Source organism: Fukomys damarensis, unplaced genomic scaffold (genome assembly GCF_012274545.1).
Source record: "Fukomys damarensis isolate Sample0158 unplaced genomic scaffold, DMR_v1.0_HiC HiC_scaffold_21, whole genome shotgun sequence".
Taxonomy (NCBI): Eukaryota; Metazoa; Chordata; class Mammalia; order Rodentia; family Bathyergidae; genus Fukomys; species Fukomys damarensis.
The window spans coordinates 17,340,789-17,358,017 of NW_022900933.1; the positions used below are offsets into that span (position 1 = coordinate 17,340,789).

Genomic DNA, 17,229 nt, shown 5'->3' on the forward strand with positions numbered 1-17,229 from the left:
CCCGGCCAAACGCTGGCCACCGCCAGCCCCACTCCCCCAACCTAGGCCTCCCCTCCCCTCGCCTACGCCTGCGGTCTTCCTTGCCGGCCCCGCGCAGCCCAATAAGGCACCTTGAGGTGGGTCCGCAGGCCGCCAGCGCCCCCAGACTGGTCGGTGATCTCGTATGCTCCCGTCACCAGCAGGTCCTTGTGGATCTCCTCGCGGAGACACTTGCGAGAATTAATGGGCAGATGGAAAGAGATACCGAGGACTGAGCTGGGGCCGAGCAGGAACAAAAACAACGCCAACGGGCCGGGGCCAGGTCGGGCTCGTGGGCCAGACAAACCAGTCATGGTGCCGGAGACTCGTTCACCACCCGGGGCCTCTGCCGTGCCGGAACCGGGCAGACCACGTGATTCACCTCTGACCTCGCAGTGCTGCCGGCGCCATTTTGGAGAGTGGCCGACAGGAGAATGTGTAGCAAAATATGTTGAAAGAGTAAGAAGGTTATGGTGTTATATCCTAATCGCCAGTTTAAGTGGTTAAAAACATTTCTTAGGACGTTATAACAAAATTCTTATTGTCGTTGAGGCTAATGACTACTGAGTCGGCCATGTCAAGTATGGGCAGCCCTGGAAGTGATTCTGTTTTAACCTCCGGAAGCTGTAACCGCTCGTTTTAGGGGCCGTGCCACCATAGCAACCAAGCCCCAATAGGGAACAGCCACAGAGTCCTTCCCTGGGCCCGCCCACCGGTAGTCTTGGCTAGCAGCACCTGGCGGAGAGTGAGCCTGACACCTTCTGTGCCTTGCCTCCTTGGTGACAGCTGGGACATTGAGGCGCTTGAGAGAAAAATTTCAAGGAAAGAGTTTAATGTGGCTATTAGTGAGTGTGAGCCAGTATCTCTCAGAGAAGGTGTAGAGGCCCCCAGATGAATGTGACCAGGTAGATAGATGTCCAGGTAATGTCCGTCCCTGAGCAGGATGTTTGGGTTGGAATAAGAGTTTAGTTTTCTGAATGTGCATCTTATTTATTATTTGTTTAGCAAACACTGAGCGTTTACTGTGCCAGGTTTTCTTCAAACCAGAGTTTAATGTTTTATTTACGTGGAATAAAACAATATTTTGGTAGTTTTAGAGATGGGCAAAAAGTACAATTTAGCAGATTAGTGTTGTCAAGAGAGATAAGTATTTGTTTCAAATGCAAGCTGAATGGATCAAGTAGATGAGTCTAGATCAAGCAGACTCACATGTAAACACTCATGCATTTGTTACATTAACATTTATCAAGTATCCACAGTGTGCCAGGCACAATACCATGCTTGTACACTAACATGTTTATTAGTGTAATAAACCATTATTGAGATGTGTCAGATATTGAAAGCTGAAAAATATGGAGATAAATAAGAACATCCCAGAGCAATAGCATGTGCCTGTGTCCCAGCAACTTGGAGGATGAAGCAAAAGGATGCTTGAGCATGGAATTGCAGGCCAATTTAAGCAACATAGCAAGATTCTGCCTCTTGAAACAAAAGGGGCTCGGGATATAGCTCAGCAGCACCACGCCTGGCTGGAAAGGCCCTGAGTTTGATTCCGGTATCAAGAAGACAAACACAAAGCCAGGCTTGGCGGCACAACCTTGTAATCTCAGTGCTGAGAGACTGAGGCAAGAGGATCGCCTGGAGTTTGAGGCCAATCTGGGCTACATAGTAAATTCAACGCCAGCCTGACAAACAAAAAGAAACCCAAAAGTATGCAATAGTTTATATTTTTAGTCATTATCTGCATTAATTAATATTTATTGAGCATTAGCAAATACTCCAGAAGATGAATTTAGTAATTTAAATTGTTCTTTTTGTTTTTTATAATTCTTTTTAAATCCACCTAGGTCTTTTCCTGGAACTGAAGTCCCATAAATGAAAGAAGAACAAATGTCAAGAAGCTGTTAAACACTTTAAATTTTGACGAATGCCATAAAATAATTATTTTATGAGGTGTCCATTCGGGAACACTTAGTTTGATTGTTTTATCCTCAATGTAAGATAAGATTGCTAGTCTACTGAACATTTTAATTTATATCGGCCTTTCCCTGGTCAATGCGGGGAGTCATTACAGTTATCTAATTTATTGTTTGAAATCTTGAGGTTCTGCTGACCATTTGCAAGGGATTGGCAACCCATAAAATACCTGTGTGCATGTTTTCTTTTCTTTTTTTTTTTTTTTTTTTTTTTTTTTTTTTTTTCATTTTTTTTTTTTTTTTTTTTTTTTTTTGGTACCAGGGATCGAACTCGGGTCCTTGTGTTTGAGAGTCTGGCGGTGGAACCACTGAGCTAAATCCCGGCCCTTTCTTTACATTTTCATAATAGATTACACAATTTAAAATATTTTTACTGTGGTGATGGACGCCTGTATTTCTAGCACTTGGGAGGCTGAGGCAGGAGGAACACTGCAAGTTTTAGGCCAGCCTAGGCTACATAGTGAGATCTTGTCACAAACAAATAGACAAATGAGCCACTGTGTTCTCCATTGCATGGTGGCCCACCTTCATGCTGTAGAGTGTACTTCTTTTCCTATTTTTACTTGGCCCAAACTCACTGTGCAGAGCCTGTTTCTTCTCCTACCTTTAATAAAACTTTGGCTACTATTAAAAAATATTTTCACATATGTTTAATAATCTCATTTGACATAGTTCACAAAACTCTGTGAAATAGCAGCTATCCTCCTGCTTTACCCTCCAAGTAGCTGGGACAACAGGAATATGCTACTGCTCCAGGCTTGTATTCCTTGTTTACAGATGAGGAAACTGAGTTTCTGAGAAGTCAATGTTTGTGCTGCCTGTGAAAAATTATTTATGACACTTAGAGAACTTTATAGCAGATTCTATGCCAGGGGGCTATTGAGATTGAAATTCTGCACATGGAACGACCATAATAATGGGGCCTAGTAGAGAAGAGAGAGCTCAGTCTCAGCTCTGAAGACAGGAAAAAGTAGGAATTATAGCCAAGGATCAGGGTGGGATTCGGTGCGTAGAAAACTACTAAGAGGAAGGATCAAGAATGAGGGGAAGATTCTGACTCAAGTGACTCAGCAGGATTCTTGCTAAAATCAGACAGTGCACAGAAAAGTCCAAATGCCAAAGCCTGGTTGAGAAGAAAGTTCAGAACAGCCTACAGCATGAAGGTGGGCCACCATGCAATGGAGAACACAGTGGCTTGTTTGTTTTTTTTGTTTGTGACAAAGTCTCACTATGTAGTTCAGGCTAGCCTAAAACTTGCAGTGTTTCTCCTGCCTCAGCCTCCCAAGTACTGGGAAAACAGGCATCCATCACCACAGTAAAAATATTTTCAAATGTATAATCTATTATGAAAATGTAAAGAAAACATGCACACAGGTATTTTATGGGTTGTAAATCCCTTGCAAATGGTCAGTAGAGCCTCAGGACTTCAAATAATAAATTAGATAACTGTATTGACTCCCCGCATTGACCAGGGAAAGGCCAATGCAAAGTTCAGAATAAAGTCTGGGCAAAGAATTTTTCTGTTGTTGTTTTTTGTTTTTTTGAGGCAGGGTCTCATTATGTAGTTCAAACTGCCCTGGAACTCACTATGTAGCCTAGACTGGTCTCATACTCACAGTGATTCTCCTGCCTCAGTCTCCTGAGTGCAGGGATTACAGGTGTGGGCCACCACACCTGGCGAGAGAGAATCTTGTCAATACTCTAAATCCTATAATTTAGAAATGACAAAGGAGAAAAAAGAAAAAGAAAAACAAATGACAAAGGGCCCAGCCTTCCTCAGTAAGGTACTGTTATTTTTTATTTTGTAGATGAAGAAACAGGGTCTGAGAAGTTACTTCCCTGTGTCACTTGTCTGAAGATCTTTCTTGTCCACTTATTCATGGCTCCTGTCTCCACCTTCTGACCTTTATTGTCTCCCCCTTAGCTCTCCCCGTTTTCTCATTTAGCATTCATCTTACTTATCATTCCAATTTTAGTGTATATGCTGCTGAAGTGAGCACTCATCTTACTTACGTATCGTGTTTGCTGGTCTAACTCGACAGTCTATTTTGTGAAGGCAAAGAATTTTGTCTATTTTGATCAGATGTATCTTCTTAACCTAAAATAATTCCTGGGATTTAGGAGGATAAATAACTATTCTGTGAATGTAAGGCTCTGCTTCTTTGGTGCCTATCAGGAGGTCTAAAAGCAAATTCTTTTTATTTTTCCTTAGCTGTTTTCATGCAAATTTCATGCAAATTTCATGAATCCATAATGTAAGGTGTAGTTGACTTCAGTTTCCTTCTACACTATGGAGTTGGAGGGCAACCCTTACAGAACCAAAACTTTTAAAAACCACCTGCACTAAATCAGGTCCAGTACGGTGGAGCCTTGACTTATGAACTCAGTTTGTTTGCAAGGGCTGGTTGTAACTCAAATTGGCCAGTTGAAGGCTCATTCTCATCTACACGGCTTTCAAAAGTCTCTCTCCTGTACACAGGCAGATCTCAGTGTCCTTAGAGAGACATTGGCCCAGGGTCTCTCAATCAATCCCACACAAGAAAGGATGTTGTAAGGTTCCTTCCCAAACTCTTTAAGGGTTAACTCTGTATCCGAGACCATCTGGAAGCCCAAGTGGCCGACATTTGGATCTTAATACTTTGGTTGTAAGTTAAAATTTGGGTCCTAACCCAAGTTGATCATATGTCAGGCTGGCTGTAACTTGAGGGTCCGTTGTACCATTTTACATCCCTATGTGAGAAAGGCCTCCTTTGGGATTGGAAAGCGAATGGAATGTGCCCCACAACCAGAGGAAATGCTTCTTCCTGGCCACCAGCCCTCGGCCATCCAGTCATCCTGAAACTTCCTCAGCCAGATCCACCTAAGATCCACGGGAGGCTCTGGTGGTAAAGAAACATCAGGAGAATACACCCTTTACCCAGGCTCTCCCTCAGCCACAGGATTCTCAAGTTTTCCTTTGGATACGGGGGAGTGTGTTTAAAACACACCCAGACAGTGAATCAGAAGCTCTTATTAAAAATGGGCATTTGTGAGGGACGGGAGAGAGGAGAAAGGGGAAGTAAAAAGAATGGAGATGTGTTATGTACATGCACCAACTCCCCGTAATGAATGTAACCATTATGTACTGCAAACATGTACTAATAAAAATATTTTTTAATCAGCGTTTATAATAAGCTTGTTGGTGATTCTGTGGCTGGGAGTCCTTAGGATCGCTTTGAGCCTCTCCTGCCACCTCCTTTAACCAGCCTGATCCTCCAGGGTGGCTTAAAGCTCCTCAGTGTCAGTGCATGAGCCATCAGGAATCCCTAACTCTGGTGTTCCTGCCCATTCATGTGTACAGTCTCCCTCACGGTGTGTATTTACACAGCTAGGACAAGGTGGGTTCTGTGAAGACATAAAAGACCCCTTGTAAAGCAATTTGGCAATGTTTGTCATGTGTCGTTCTCTGACCTAGCTTGTGATTCCAAGAATTTCTTCAGAGGGTCCTATAAATGTTGGAGTCCCTCAGGACCTGGTTTTAGAATGTGTGCAACCTCTAGGTAGTGTCCTCCCATCTCATAATTTTCAATACATCCACAGGCTGGTAACTTCCAAACATGGATGTCTGGCCCTGACCTTTCCCCTAAGCTCCAGAGTCTATATGGAGCTCCCAACTTGACAACTCCACTTAGATGACTAATAGGCAACTCATCCGTAGCTAGCTGTTGATTCCCCTTCTCTCCCCACTCTCAAATCTGCTTCCTTCTCATCTCAGTAAATAGCACCACCTTCAACCAAGTCCCTGAGACCATCTTTACTTCCACTTTTTATCCCCTCCTCATACACAGCCAGCTCATCATTAATCCTATCAGTTCTGTGTCCTACATAGATGCTAATCAGTTTTTCTTCTCTAAGCTAAAGGCCCACAAACTACTGCCTAGCAGGCAGGCCAAATCTGGCATGTAACCTCCTGTTTTTGTATTGCCCAAGAGCCAAGAATGTTCTTTTACATTTTTAGAGGGTTGTTTAAAAAGAAGGAGGAAGAGCAGAGCACAAAAATGTGTGACAGAGAGCTTAGATGGCCCACAAAACCTGAAATATTTCCTACCTGACCTTTCACAGAAAAACTGCTTCTCTAATCTAGAGAAGACCACAGCCTCCTGACTGTTATCTCTGCTTCCCTTGCCTGATTGTAATCGTGAATATACCCAGAGTAATTTTTAAAAATAGACTAAATCAGATCAATAAGAATGGAATCCAAACACCCTACTGCAGCTCCAAAAGCTCCTTCCCTAGTCTCCTGGAACCCAGTGGTGACTTTCCTGCCCCCCACTTGCTCTTCTACAGTCACCTGGCCTTCCAAACAGTTTCCTTTCCTACCTGCGTCTGAGCCTTCACACTTACTGCCCCCCTGGAGCTCTCTTCCCTGGATCTTGTCTGTGGACTCGGAACTCTTCAAGCTGCTCTTAAGCATTTAGATCCCAACTCCAGTGTCATCCTGGAAAGCTCACCCTATATAAGGTAACGCTAACCCTTCCTGTCATATTATCTGGTTTTTATTATCTTCCTAGCACTTGTCACTTTGTGTATTTTTCTTTTCTATTATCACCCCAACCCCACTGGACTTGAATTTAAACTCTAGAAAAGTGAGGGCTTTGTCTTTTTTTTTTTTGTTTTTTGGTACCAGGTATTGAACTTGGGACCTTGGGCTTGTGAAGCAGGCAGCCAAACCACTGAGCTACATCCCTGGCCCAGCAAGAGATTTGTTTATAGCTGATATAACCCTGAGACCAAGCACAATATCCCACACGTTGTACTCAAAAGATGTTGTATGGCTGACTAAATGAAATACAACAACATAATCCAAAACATCTAGCACGTGGCGAACATAGAACAGTTGCTCAATAAATGCTAGTTCCTCTATTTAATTGGTCTTTTTTTTTCAGTATGGAGGATTGAACCCAGAAACTAGCTTATGCTAGGCAAGCCCTGTTCCACCGAACTATATCCTCAGCCCTTTTTATTTATTTATTATTATTTTTTTTTTTTTGGTACTGGGGATTGAACTCAGGTCCTTGCACTTGCAAGGCAGGCCACTGAAACGCTGAGCTAAATCCCCGGTCCGAGCCATTTTTATTTTTGAGACAGTCTCACTAGGTTGACCATGCTGGCCTCGAACTTGCTATACTATTACTTCAACTATCCCAGTAGCTGGGATTACAGGGATGTAGTGCTATATTTAGCTTCTAGTAGCTTTTTTGTTTTTTTGAGACAGTGTCTCACTGTGTAGGTTAGGCTGGCCTTAAACTATCACATGAACAATCACTGCTACTCATATGCTTTGGGAACCACAGTCAAAAGGAAAGACTAGGAGCCGGGGGTGGTAACGTGGGTCTATAATTCCAGCACTTGGGAGTCTGAGGCAGGAGCATTGCTTCGAGTTTGAGGCCAGCCAGGACTACATAGTGAGTTCAAGTCCAGCCTGAACTATGTAGCAAGACCTTGATTAAAAAAAAAGAAAGTCTACATTCTGCCCCAGGCACAATCTGCCCAAAGAGCACACATGCAGATCCTCAGAGGGACTGAGATTACTTCTCAGAGCTTTGGGACCTTAAAGTTTGATGATCTAGAGTGGATACAGGTCTCTAATCCTGGTTCTAATTGTGGGTTTCCTTTCCTTTGCATTTTCCTTTCCAGTATCATGTCCACCATCACCAGCTACCCTGAAATCTGCCAAAACTCATTCTCCTTAAGAAAACAAAAGAACCCAATGCCATTGTGAGCCAGGCATGGTGGTGCATACCTGTGCTACCAGTACTCAGGGGCAGAGGCCAAAGGATCTCTGTGAATTCAAGGCCAGTCTGAACTGCATAGTGAGACTCTATCTCAAAATAAAAAATAAGGGCCTGGTGTGGTGGCGCATGCCTGTAATCCCAGCACTCAGGAGGCTGAGGCAGGAGGATCACTGTGAGTTGGAGACCAGCCTGGGGCTACATAGTGAGCTCCAGGTCAGTTTCAACTACATAGTGAGACCCTGTCTCAAAAAACAAAAACAAAAAACAAAACAAACAAACAAACAAAAAACAAAAAAAAAAAAGAAGAAGAGGGTAGGGGATATAGTTCAGCATCAACACCCTGGATTTGATCTCCAGTACTGGGGAGGGGGCCTATGATTCAAACCTAGAAGAATGAAAAACACAGTCTCTGCGTGGCACCTGGGGAATAGCATGTTTTACTGGTTCTTTTCGTTGCTCTTTGGAATCATCTGGGGATTTTCTTTTAAAATACTGGTGCCTGGCTGTTGCTCCCAGACGTTCTGATGCATACCAATGTATAAAACCTCCCTGTGGTCCAAGGTGCACCCATAGTTGAAAACAAGTGCTCCCACCTAACGCCTGCCATTGCTCTGTCAGCACCTCACTTTCCCGTGCCTCTCAGGCCAGCGTGCTCTTCTTAAATACTTCTCCGTTTGATATAGATCCCTGTTTCTCCTGCTGAAGCACTGCCACCCTTTCACCTAGAATGTAGCACAAAATCTATCCTCTGGCAATACCACTTGAGGACAATGTTCATTCCCCTGCAGGCCACATGCTCGTTAGGAAAGAGGGAGGGATGAGAAGCATGGCTTCAGGGCATCAGGAAGCTCTCCCCACAGGCACATAGGGGAGCCTTTCCTTCTTTCTTGCAGAGAGTCATGTGGCACGTGGACAAAGGAAGTATTAATAACCTTCCAAAAGACACACTTCTCCAATGTTCGGTGTTTCACAAACCACAACCAGTGCTGTCCCTTGTACAGATGGCCAACTTCTGCATTTTGGATGACTATTTCTGAAGATAGCTCAACTTGCGTCCCTAAAGCAGACAAGTCACCCAACCATGGGGAAGGCAACCATCCAGGTCTCTAAGCTGGAGGTCAAAAGCCACTACCCACATATTGGTTAGGGTCAAGAAAAGTCATTGGAGGCAACTGAGTTTGGAGTGAGATTAAAATAAGACCGCAGCATTCTCCCAGCCCGGGGCTTAATGGCACGGAGTCTCATGGACTGGACTGCATTGGACAGACGTGTGCTCTACGCAGAGGTCCTGGCCTGGCCTTGCCACCATTTATTGGGTGATCCTGGGCTGATATTTATGGTTCTAGTTGTTGATTTTCCCCTTTGCAAAATGTGAAATCAGGGACTGAGGACAGAGCCTTTCTTTGACTTCTTATAAACCTGGATTAGGAGAGAAGTGGCGAGTCCACAGAGGTGATGACACTATATCACTAACAGTTTGTGCAGGGCCTGGGGTCCTGGCTATCTGCGGCTGCTGACTTCCACAGCTCAGTCTAATCTCAAAGACCTGTCTCAAGGCTTGTATGACCATGAAGAAAACTTCCACATTAGTTCCCTAGAGCTGCCATAACAAGTAGCCACAAAGAGTTCTGGTGGCCACCAAGGTGTTGGCTGCTGTGCATTCTGTCTGCAGGCTCTCGAGGAGGCCCCCTTCTTTGCCTCTTTCACCTCTGCTTGCTCCAGGCAGTCCGGGACTTGTTGCTGCAGGACTCTCATCTCTGCTTCTGTCTTCGTGTGGTCTTCTCTTTTCTCTGTGTGTCTGTTCTCTGTGTACCAAGGGCACTAGTCATTGAATTTAGGACCCACCCAAATAGCCCAGAATTATCTCAAGATCCTTAATTTAATCACATTCCCAAAGACCTCCCCACACCCAAAAAGGCCACCTTCACAGGTTACAGGAATTAGATTTTAAGATGTCTTTTGGATGGTATAATTCAACCCCATACAATCTCCAAGTGGAGAAAGGTGCATAGATATACAGAATCCTATCTACCCTCAAAGCCCAGCTCAACCGACCTGGTCCAGAAGGCCTTACAGCTTCTCACCAGACACCATCTCCTCCGCTAGGCCATCTGGTTACTCCTGTTCTCCCCGTGTCTTCTCTGCCTGCCTGTATACCACCTGCATCAAGATTACCTAAGAAGCCAATTACAATTACTAATTTCTGTCCACCCGGCCCAGCCATGAGCATCATGGGGGCCAAGGAGTCAGGCTTTCTGAGTGTGCATTTTAAATCATCTCCCTGGGTGATTCCTATACATCTGGACTTTGAGCACCCCATGCCAACCTGTGACCTCCATGACTGGTTTCTGATGTTTATGTAAGCTGGTCGATTTGAATGATTTAAGTGGGTGGCTCTGGAGTCAGAATGCCTGGGTTCTGCTACCAACCAAGTCTGAGCTCTGCCACTCATGAGCTGTGAGACTGCAGGCTGGGTACCTGAACCCAAGTAAAGGAGGATGATTAGAGCTCCTATTTCCCAAAACTGTGGCAAGAATGAAGTGAAATAAAGCATGTAGCTGGGTGTGGTGGCACACGCCTGTAATCCCAGCACTCAGGAGGCTGAGGCTGGAGGATCGCTGTGAGTTCGAGACCAGCCTACGCTACATAGTGAGTTCCAGGTCAGTCTCAACTACATAGTGAGACCCTGTCTCAAAAAACAAAATAAAACAAAACAAAAGAAATAAAGCATGTAAAAGGCTTAGAATGGTGTCTGGTACATGGTATGTATCTGGTAAATTTAAATTGTCATGAAACAGAGGTTAGCAGTGGCCTATTTTGTTATTGTATTCCCAGATCCCTGCCTCATAGGAACATACCCTGATTTTTCTGCCATCATCCGTGATTGTTAATGATGAACTTAAGCTCAGTACACATTTGTGGTTTCCACATTTGCAGTTTTAACCAACTCTCTTTTTTTTTTTTTGTACTGGGGATCGAACTCGGGCCCTTGAACTTGCTAGGCAGGCGGTGGAACCACTGAGCCAAATCCCCAGCCCTCTTTTTTCTTTCTTCCTTTTTTTTTTTAAGACAGGATTTCACTGTGTAGTTCAGACTGACCTTGAACTGCCTATGGAGTCCAGGCTGGCCTTGAACGTACTGCGGTTCTTAGTTCTCTTGTCTCAGCCTCGCATTGCCTTGGATTATAAGCATGTGCCACGTGCCTGGCTAGGTTCAACCAACTCTGGATGGGAAAAAAATTGCCTCTGTACTGAGAACATACAGAATTTTTCACTGTTGTTAGTCTCTGAACAGTACAGTATAACAACTATTTATACAGCATTTGTTTTATTACATATTATAAATAATCTGCAGATGCTAAAGATGCATATGGATTACTTGCAAGCAACTTATTTATTTATTTATTTTGCAGTACTGTGAATTAAACTGAGAATATTCGCAGTAAGCTGTATACACAGGGCTTTTTACTTTTATCTATCTATCTATCTATCTATTTATTTGTTTGTTGGTTTATTTTGAGACAAGCTTAGTGGCTAAATTGCCTGGGCTTGGCTTCAGCTGGTGGTCCTCCTGCCTCAGCCTCCAAAGTACTGAGATTAAGGATATGTACTACCACACCCAATTTACACTACTTTATATAAAGGACTTGAATGAACATCCTCGATTTTGTTATCTGAAATGGGGTCCTAGAACCAAATCTCCACAGATATCTAGAAATGACTATTTATGCTTTGTCTTGTTTCACCCTTAAAACAATGGCATAAGCCAAAGGCACGTGGTTTTACTATCTCCCATTGAATGGGTAGGAAAGCGAGGGCCAGACGGTAAGGACCTTGTGGGCCTTCCTACAGCCAGTGAGCACAGGTGAGTTCTGAAGCATCTGCCTGGGCCCTACCTCCACTGATCCCCTGAACTTCTGTGTCACTGGAGAGTTCTTCTTTGGACCTTCTGAAGGCCCAGCCACCTCAGAACCAACTCCCAAACTCCCCTGGTTCAGTGTCTTTGTGTCCAGGACTGTCTTTTCCGATCCCTTCTTACTATGCTTTTCTATTGCCTTATTGGTCTGGAACCTCAGAGAAAATGTCCTCTTCTCAGAGGGGTTGAATCAGACCACACTTCTCCATCTTCCTCTGGAGCTCCCTGAAACCCTCCATGCGCCTCCAGAGTCTCCCAGACCTGAGTCCTTCTGTGCCTGGCCCTCTTGGGAGGCTTCTCCTCCCACATGTGACCCTCGTGTCCACGGAGATGCTGCCTCCCTGTTACTTCTGTTACTTGCCCACCTCTGTCACTCCTGGTGGGGGGATCAGTAGGCCCAGATGCCAAGGGAGCTCACAGTCAGCAAACCTGCCCATCCTCTCCTGGCCCCAGGTCTCTCGCCCAGCCCTGGCCCTTCCCCGCATCTCGGTCACTCTGCTGCTGCCCACTTCCCACTGCCTGTTACTGGCACAGGGAATGGAGTGTAGCACCACATATGTAGGCCTTATCCCTATGCAAACACTCTCTCTTTCCCCAGTACTGGTTCTCACCCAATTGGTAATCGGGGTAAACTTCCTCTGACAATTCACTGAGTAAACATTCCCTGTGCACCTGCCCTCTGTAGGGCTCTGTGCACAGGCCTGTGGGGACCCTGGACCTGGTCTCCGCCTTGAAGAGTCTCAGTCTGGTAGACATGAAGCACGGAAATGGCTACCCTAGGCCAAGGTACTCGGGCCCAGCACCCCTGCCTTCTAAGCCCTTCCTGCTCTTTACTCGCCCTCTCACCTTGCAGCCAGTCACCACCCTTTTTGATTTTGAATTGCCTTGGTTGTGGGGCTGTTTTCTGTGTGTCTAGGGTTGTTGTGAGAATTAACAAAGATAAGATGATAAAGGGTGTGTCAGAGCACCTGAGATAAGGATGTGGCTCCAGGAGCCAAGAACAGATGTGGTGCCACCTTTCAACTATAAATCCAGGTGTAGACTGGGTGGTCCCTGCATACTGCCAATCAGTCAACAAGAATGCATTAAAAACAAAACTGTATTAAATGTACTGGGCTCTGCATTGGGTAAAATGCAAAACAGCTCCTTAGTTTAACCGGGGATAAGGGTTTGTGGTGGTGAGGGCATACATCCAGTGATAATAAGGAAATATTATAGGATACACCTATTTCCTGGGTCAGTGCTTATTTTGACTGGATGTGGTGGTGCACACCTGTAATTCCAGCATGCTGGGAGGCTGAGGCAGTAGGATGGCAAGTTCAAACTCAGCCTGGGCAAGTTAGTGACTTAGCAAGATACTGTTGTTTAAAAATAAGAATGTGGCCCTAGTTTCAATCACTAATAGCACCACATAATAAAAACTAAACCAACAAGGTAATTCTGGGAGTACAGCCTATAGAGGAGAGGCTGGTACGGGCCTGGAGTTGAGGAGTCAACCTTCATGCACAGCACCCCAGGCAAAGTGATCCCTAATATGTCAGGATACAGAGAGTAAAAACAGTTTCTTCCCCCCACCTCTGCATCACAAGAAGAAACCAAAATGGCCAACCTGTAGATGGACACATCTGTCTCTTTCTTAACACCGTAGGGTTGTTTTGTGCTCTGGTCCGGATGTGTTGGAAACATGGCCAGGAAGAAGAGAGAAGGGCAGTGGCAGAGACACTGGGAGAGGGCAAAGGAAGGAGCAGGGTGTGAGAGACAGGGTGGGCAGTCACGCTCCTCACACAGGTGACCTGGGAAGGCGGTAATACCGGTTAGGCCCCTGCTGAAGGAATATTCGAGAGGACACCTGGGCTGGGGGCGGGGTGTTCAGAGTGTGGCCCTGGGCCCAGCGTGAACTTCGGCACGAGATGGACTGACTCACTTTAGTTTTCATCAGACCCTTAGCAATGACTGGTTATGTGACTGTGGTCAAGTTACTTTACCTCTTTGAATCTCAGTTCCTTACTCTTTGAACAGGCATAAAAGCATCTGTTTCTTAGAGTTTTCATGCAGACTGTGAGTTACATAGCATAGAGCCTGCCAAAATGTAGGTGATCAAGTTCCTTTCCTCCCTCTCAAACTTCTAGGAATTCCCCAGAAATCTAGATTGACTATATTTAGTGTCTGGCTTCCTCCTCCACTCACCCATGATTAAATTAGAATGAAAATATGCTGAAGTCCCTAAAGTTCTAAAATTCTCTGGCAATACCAGGGGATCAGGTGGATAAAGACAGTTATCAGCTTACCTCCTGGGGACTTGTCAGTTACAGCTATTGCAAGGTGCACTCCCTGAGCAGCCCATGCCAAGGCTCCTGGGCACAAAAGCCTGTTACATGGGCCTGGTGTGGTGGCCCATGCCTATAATCTCAACACTAGGGAAGCTGAGGCAGGAGGATTGCCTGGGCCACAAAGTGAGTTTAAGGCCAGTCTGAACTACATAGGGACACACACACACACACACACACACACACACACACAAACAATCATACACACACTCACTCACACACACACACATGCACACACACAAGCCTAAAGCATGCAGGTAAGTTGAGGGGAGGCTCAGAAACCTGGCTACTACCCCCTTCCCCATCCAGACTTCCAGATCTGGGTTCCTGTACTCCCCTACCCCAAGCCTTACCTTGGTGATGGTAGCTGCAGGGATAGAGGGGAGAGGTCAGTTTACCAGGAGAGAGAAAGGAGTGCCGGCTGGCTCCAAGAATAGGGGCACGGCGAAGGTACCTAAAGACTGAGTTCAGCCAGCTTGGGAAAGGACATTGTAGGAACAGCATGTTGGAGAGCCTGGAAATTCAGCCAGATACCATGCCTGCCTATTCTTGGTTCACATAAATTATTCTGGGAGTCTTGTAAAAATAGCATCAGCCTGGCCTCTATCTATGAGATTCCGACTCTGTTGGTCCATAATGGCTACGGATTTTTGGAATTTTGTTGTGTCCTAGCTGACTACATTGTGCAGCTGAGGAGGAAAATCAGGGTTCCCAAGGCTGGTGAGCCCAGACATTCTTGTACCTCTGGACCAGAACTCCTCTGCCCCCTTTCTAACTCTAGAAGTACCATGGCTTGAGTGTGTCCCTGATATTCACAATGGAGACTTCATCCCAATGCAAGAGTGTTGAGAATTTAGACCTTTAAAATGTAGAGGAGACTTGGCCATGAGAGCTCTGATTTATGAATGAATTTGAGCTGTTATTGTTGGAGTGGAATCCTGCTAAAGGAATTCAGTCCCCTTCCTTCCTCTTCCTCCTTCTGTTTCCTTCCTCCCTGTCTCTGTCTCTCCCTTCCCCTCTCTCATTTCATGTGCAAGCCTGCTCTCTTGTCCTCCGCCTTCTCAGCTGCCGTGCAACAAGGTTTTGCCAGATAGAAGCCCCTCAAACTTGGACTTCCCAATCTTCAGAACTACAAGAAGTAAACCTCTGTTCACTGTAAATTACCCAGCCTCAGGGGTTCTGTGATAATAGCATGAAATAGATCAAGAGAAGGAGTCCACGTGCCTGGCAGGGTGTGCATGAGTTGTAAACAGGTGGTCTTGCTTCTATCTTGCCTTGTTGCAACCCACCCTTCCAAATGCAGCAGTGGGATGCTCTTAGATATGTTTTGTCCCATCCCTATCCTGCTTCAGCACCCTCAATGGGTCCCCTTTCATTCCCATCTCCTCCCTGTAGGCGACAGGATGCTTCGAGATCTGACTCTTTACTACACCGCTTGCTCACACCCTTTCTCCTGTGAAGACCTTTCTATTCTTACAGACTGACTGCTCTCAGGGCTTTGCACTCACAGTGCCCTCTGCCCGCCTGCTTTCTCTCACCCTGGGTCATGCTGGCTCCTTGTCAGGCTGTGCATCCCAGAGGCCCCTTTCAGAGATGTTTCCTCTCCCCTGCCTGGTCCTGTGGTCCCAAACTAGCCCTGTCTATCTAGGAAATGCTCCAGACCTACAGAGGAAATTCCATATGAACAAGAATACCAACTGTCGTGCTGCCTGGCAATCCCAATATTCCACAGGATTCACAATAACCATCTGTTGAACAAATGAAAGGATAAGTAGAAAGAATATGTTTATACATTAAAATTAGGTGTTTATGTCCACAGGCCCATGCACATAGGTGCATATGGTATGAAGTAGAAATGGACAGGTGGCATAAAGAAGAGGGCATCAAAAGAGAAGGAAAGGAAACGTTTGCTGAGCACTGACTCAGTGCTGGGGACTTTTGTAGAACTTTTCATACATTCAATCCTCACAGCAACCCACTGGGCACTGTGAACAAAATTCTAAGGATGCAGGTCACCTTGGCAGAATCAGGACCTTGGGGATGGGGGGAGTGGGCTAAAGTCATCACCCCACTCTACAGACAAAGAAACTGAGTCTTACAGAGGGGACATAACTTGGCTGAAGGTAAGCTGTGAACAAGGGCCGGAGCAGGTTATAAACTCTAGTTTACTGGTCTCCAAAGCAGCCTTGTTCTCTGCATCATTCTAGAAGGAGAAGTTACTTTAATCATTACTTCTCTGCACTATCAGGGAAGTAAAAAGCAAAAGGAAAACTTGGTGAATGCAGCCCTGGATAGCAATGACTAATTGGTGAGTGGAGCTAATAACATTGGCAGTGGGAGCAGGGCAGATAGAGAAGGCAAAGAGAATTTTCCAATAATCTTGCCACCAGATCAACCTAGACTCAATCTTGTTTCTTAATTTTATCCATGATTCTGTTAAAAATATACCTGTATATTCTGCTGGACTTAAGTTCTCTGATTGCAGAATCTATGAGTAAAATTTCCTGGGTTATCAAGATGTCTGGAGGGTATAAATAACTTTTCTGAACATCAAATTGCATAATCCAGAGGAATTTCTTTATTATTTTTTTAAAACTAGGAATCAAACTCAGGACCTTTGTGCTTACCAGGCAGGTGTGGCACCACTGAGCTACATTTCTGGCCCCAGGGTGTGTGTGTGTGTGTGTGTGTGTGTGTGTGTGTGTGTGTGTGTGTTACTGGGATTGAACTCAGGACCTTGCATCTGCGAGGCAGGCAGTGGCCACTGAGCTAAATCCCCAGCCCTCCCAGGGGTTTGGATTTATGGAGAGTCGGTGGGCTAGTTAGTTCAGGCCCTCTATCTTGAACTTCAGCCAAAGGAATAGAATATTATTTTAAAAAATACTCTCAAAATTTAGTTTGTACCTATGTTTGCTGTTATCTTAGTTTCCGCAACCATTTCTAAATGACAGAATGCTTTTTCTTATTTTTAAATGTCAGAACTCATTTTTGACATCTTTTTTTTTTTTTTTTGGTACCAAGGATTGAACTCAGGTCTTTGCACTTGCGAGGCAGGCAGTGGAACCACTCACTGAGCTAAATCCCCAGCAGAACTCATTTTTAATGAAATCAGATAAACTTATCAAGCCATCTAACTAACATGGGACCTCAGGGCTTACAGAGATGAGTTAGACATCCTCCTTACCTGTAAAATGCAAAGCACTTAGCAGGCAGTTCACA

At 45.1% G+C, this 17,229-nt stretch overlaps 1 protein-coding gene across 1 annotated transcript in view; it reads right to left on the minus strand.

Annotated features, from left to right (window-relative positions):
- Tmed10 (transmembrane p24 trafficking protein 10) overlaps window positions 1-394 on the minus strand; it is a 35,896-nt gene extending 35,502 nt beyond the window's left edge. The window contains exon 1 of the mRNA XM_010645535.3: window positions 111-394. Within this exon, the coding sequence (XP_010643837.1) occupies window positions 111-332 (222 nt within the window). The 5' untranslated portion in view covers window positions 333-394. The remainder of the gene's footprint in view (window positions 1-110) is intronic.
- Window positions 395-17,229: the final 16,835 nt, after the last annotated feature.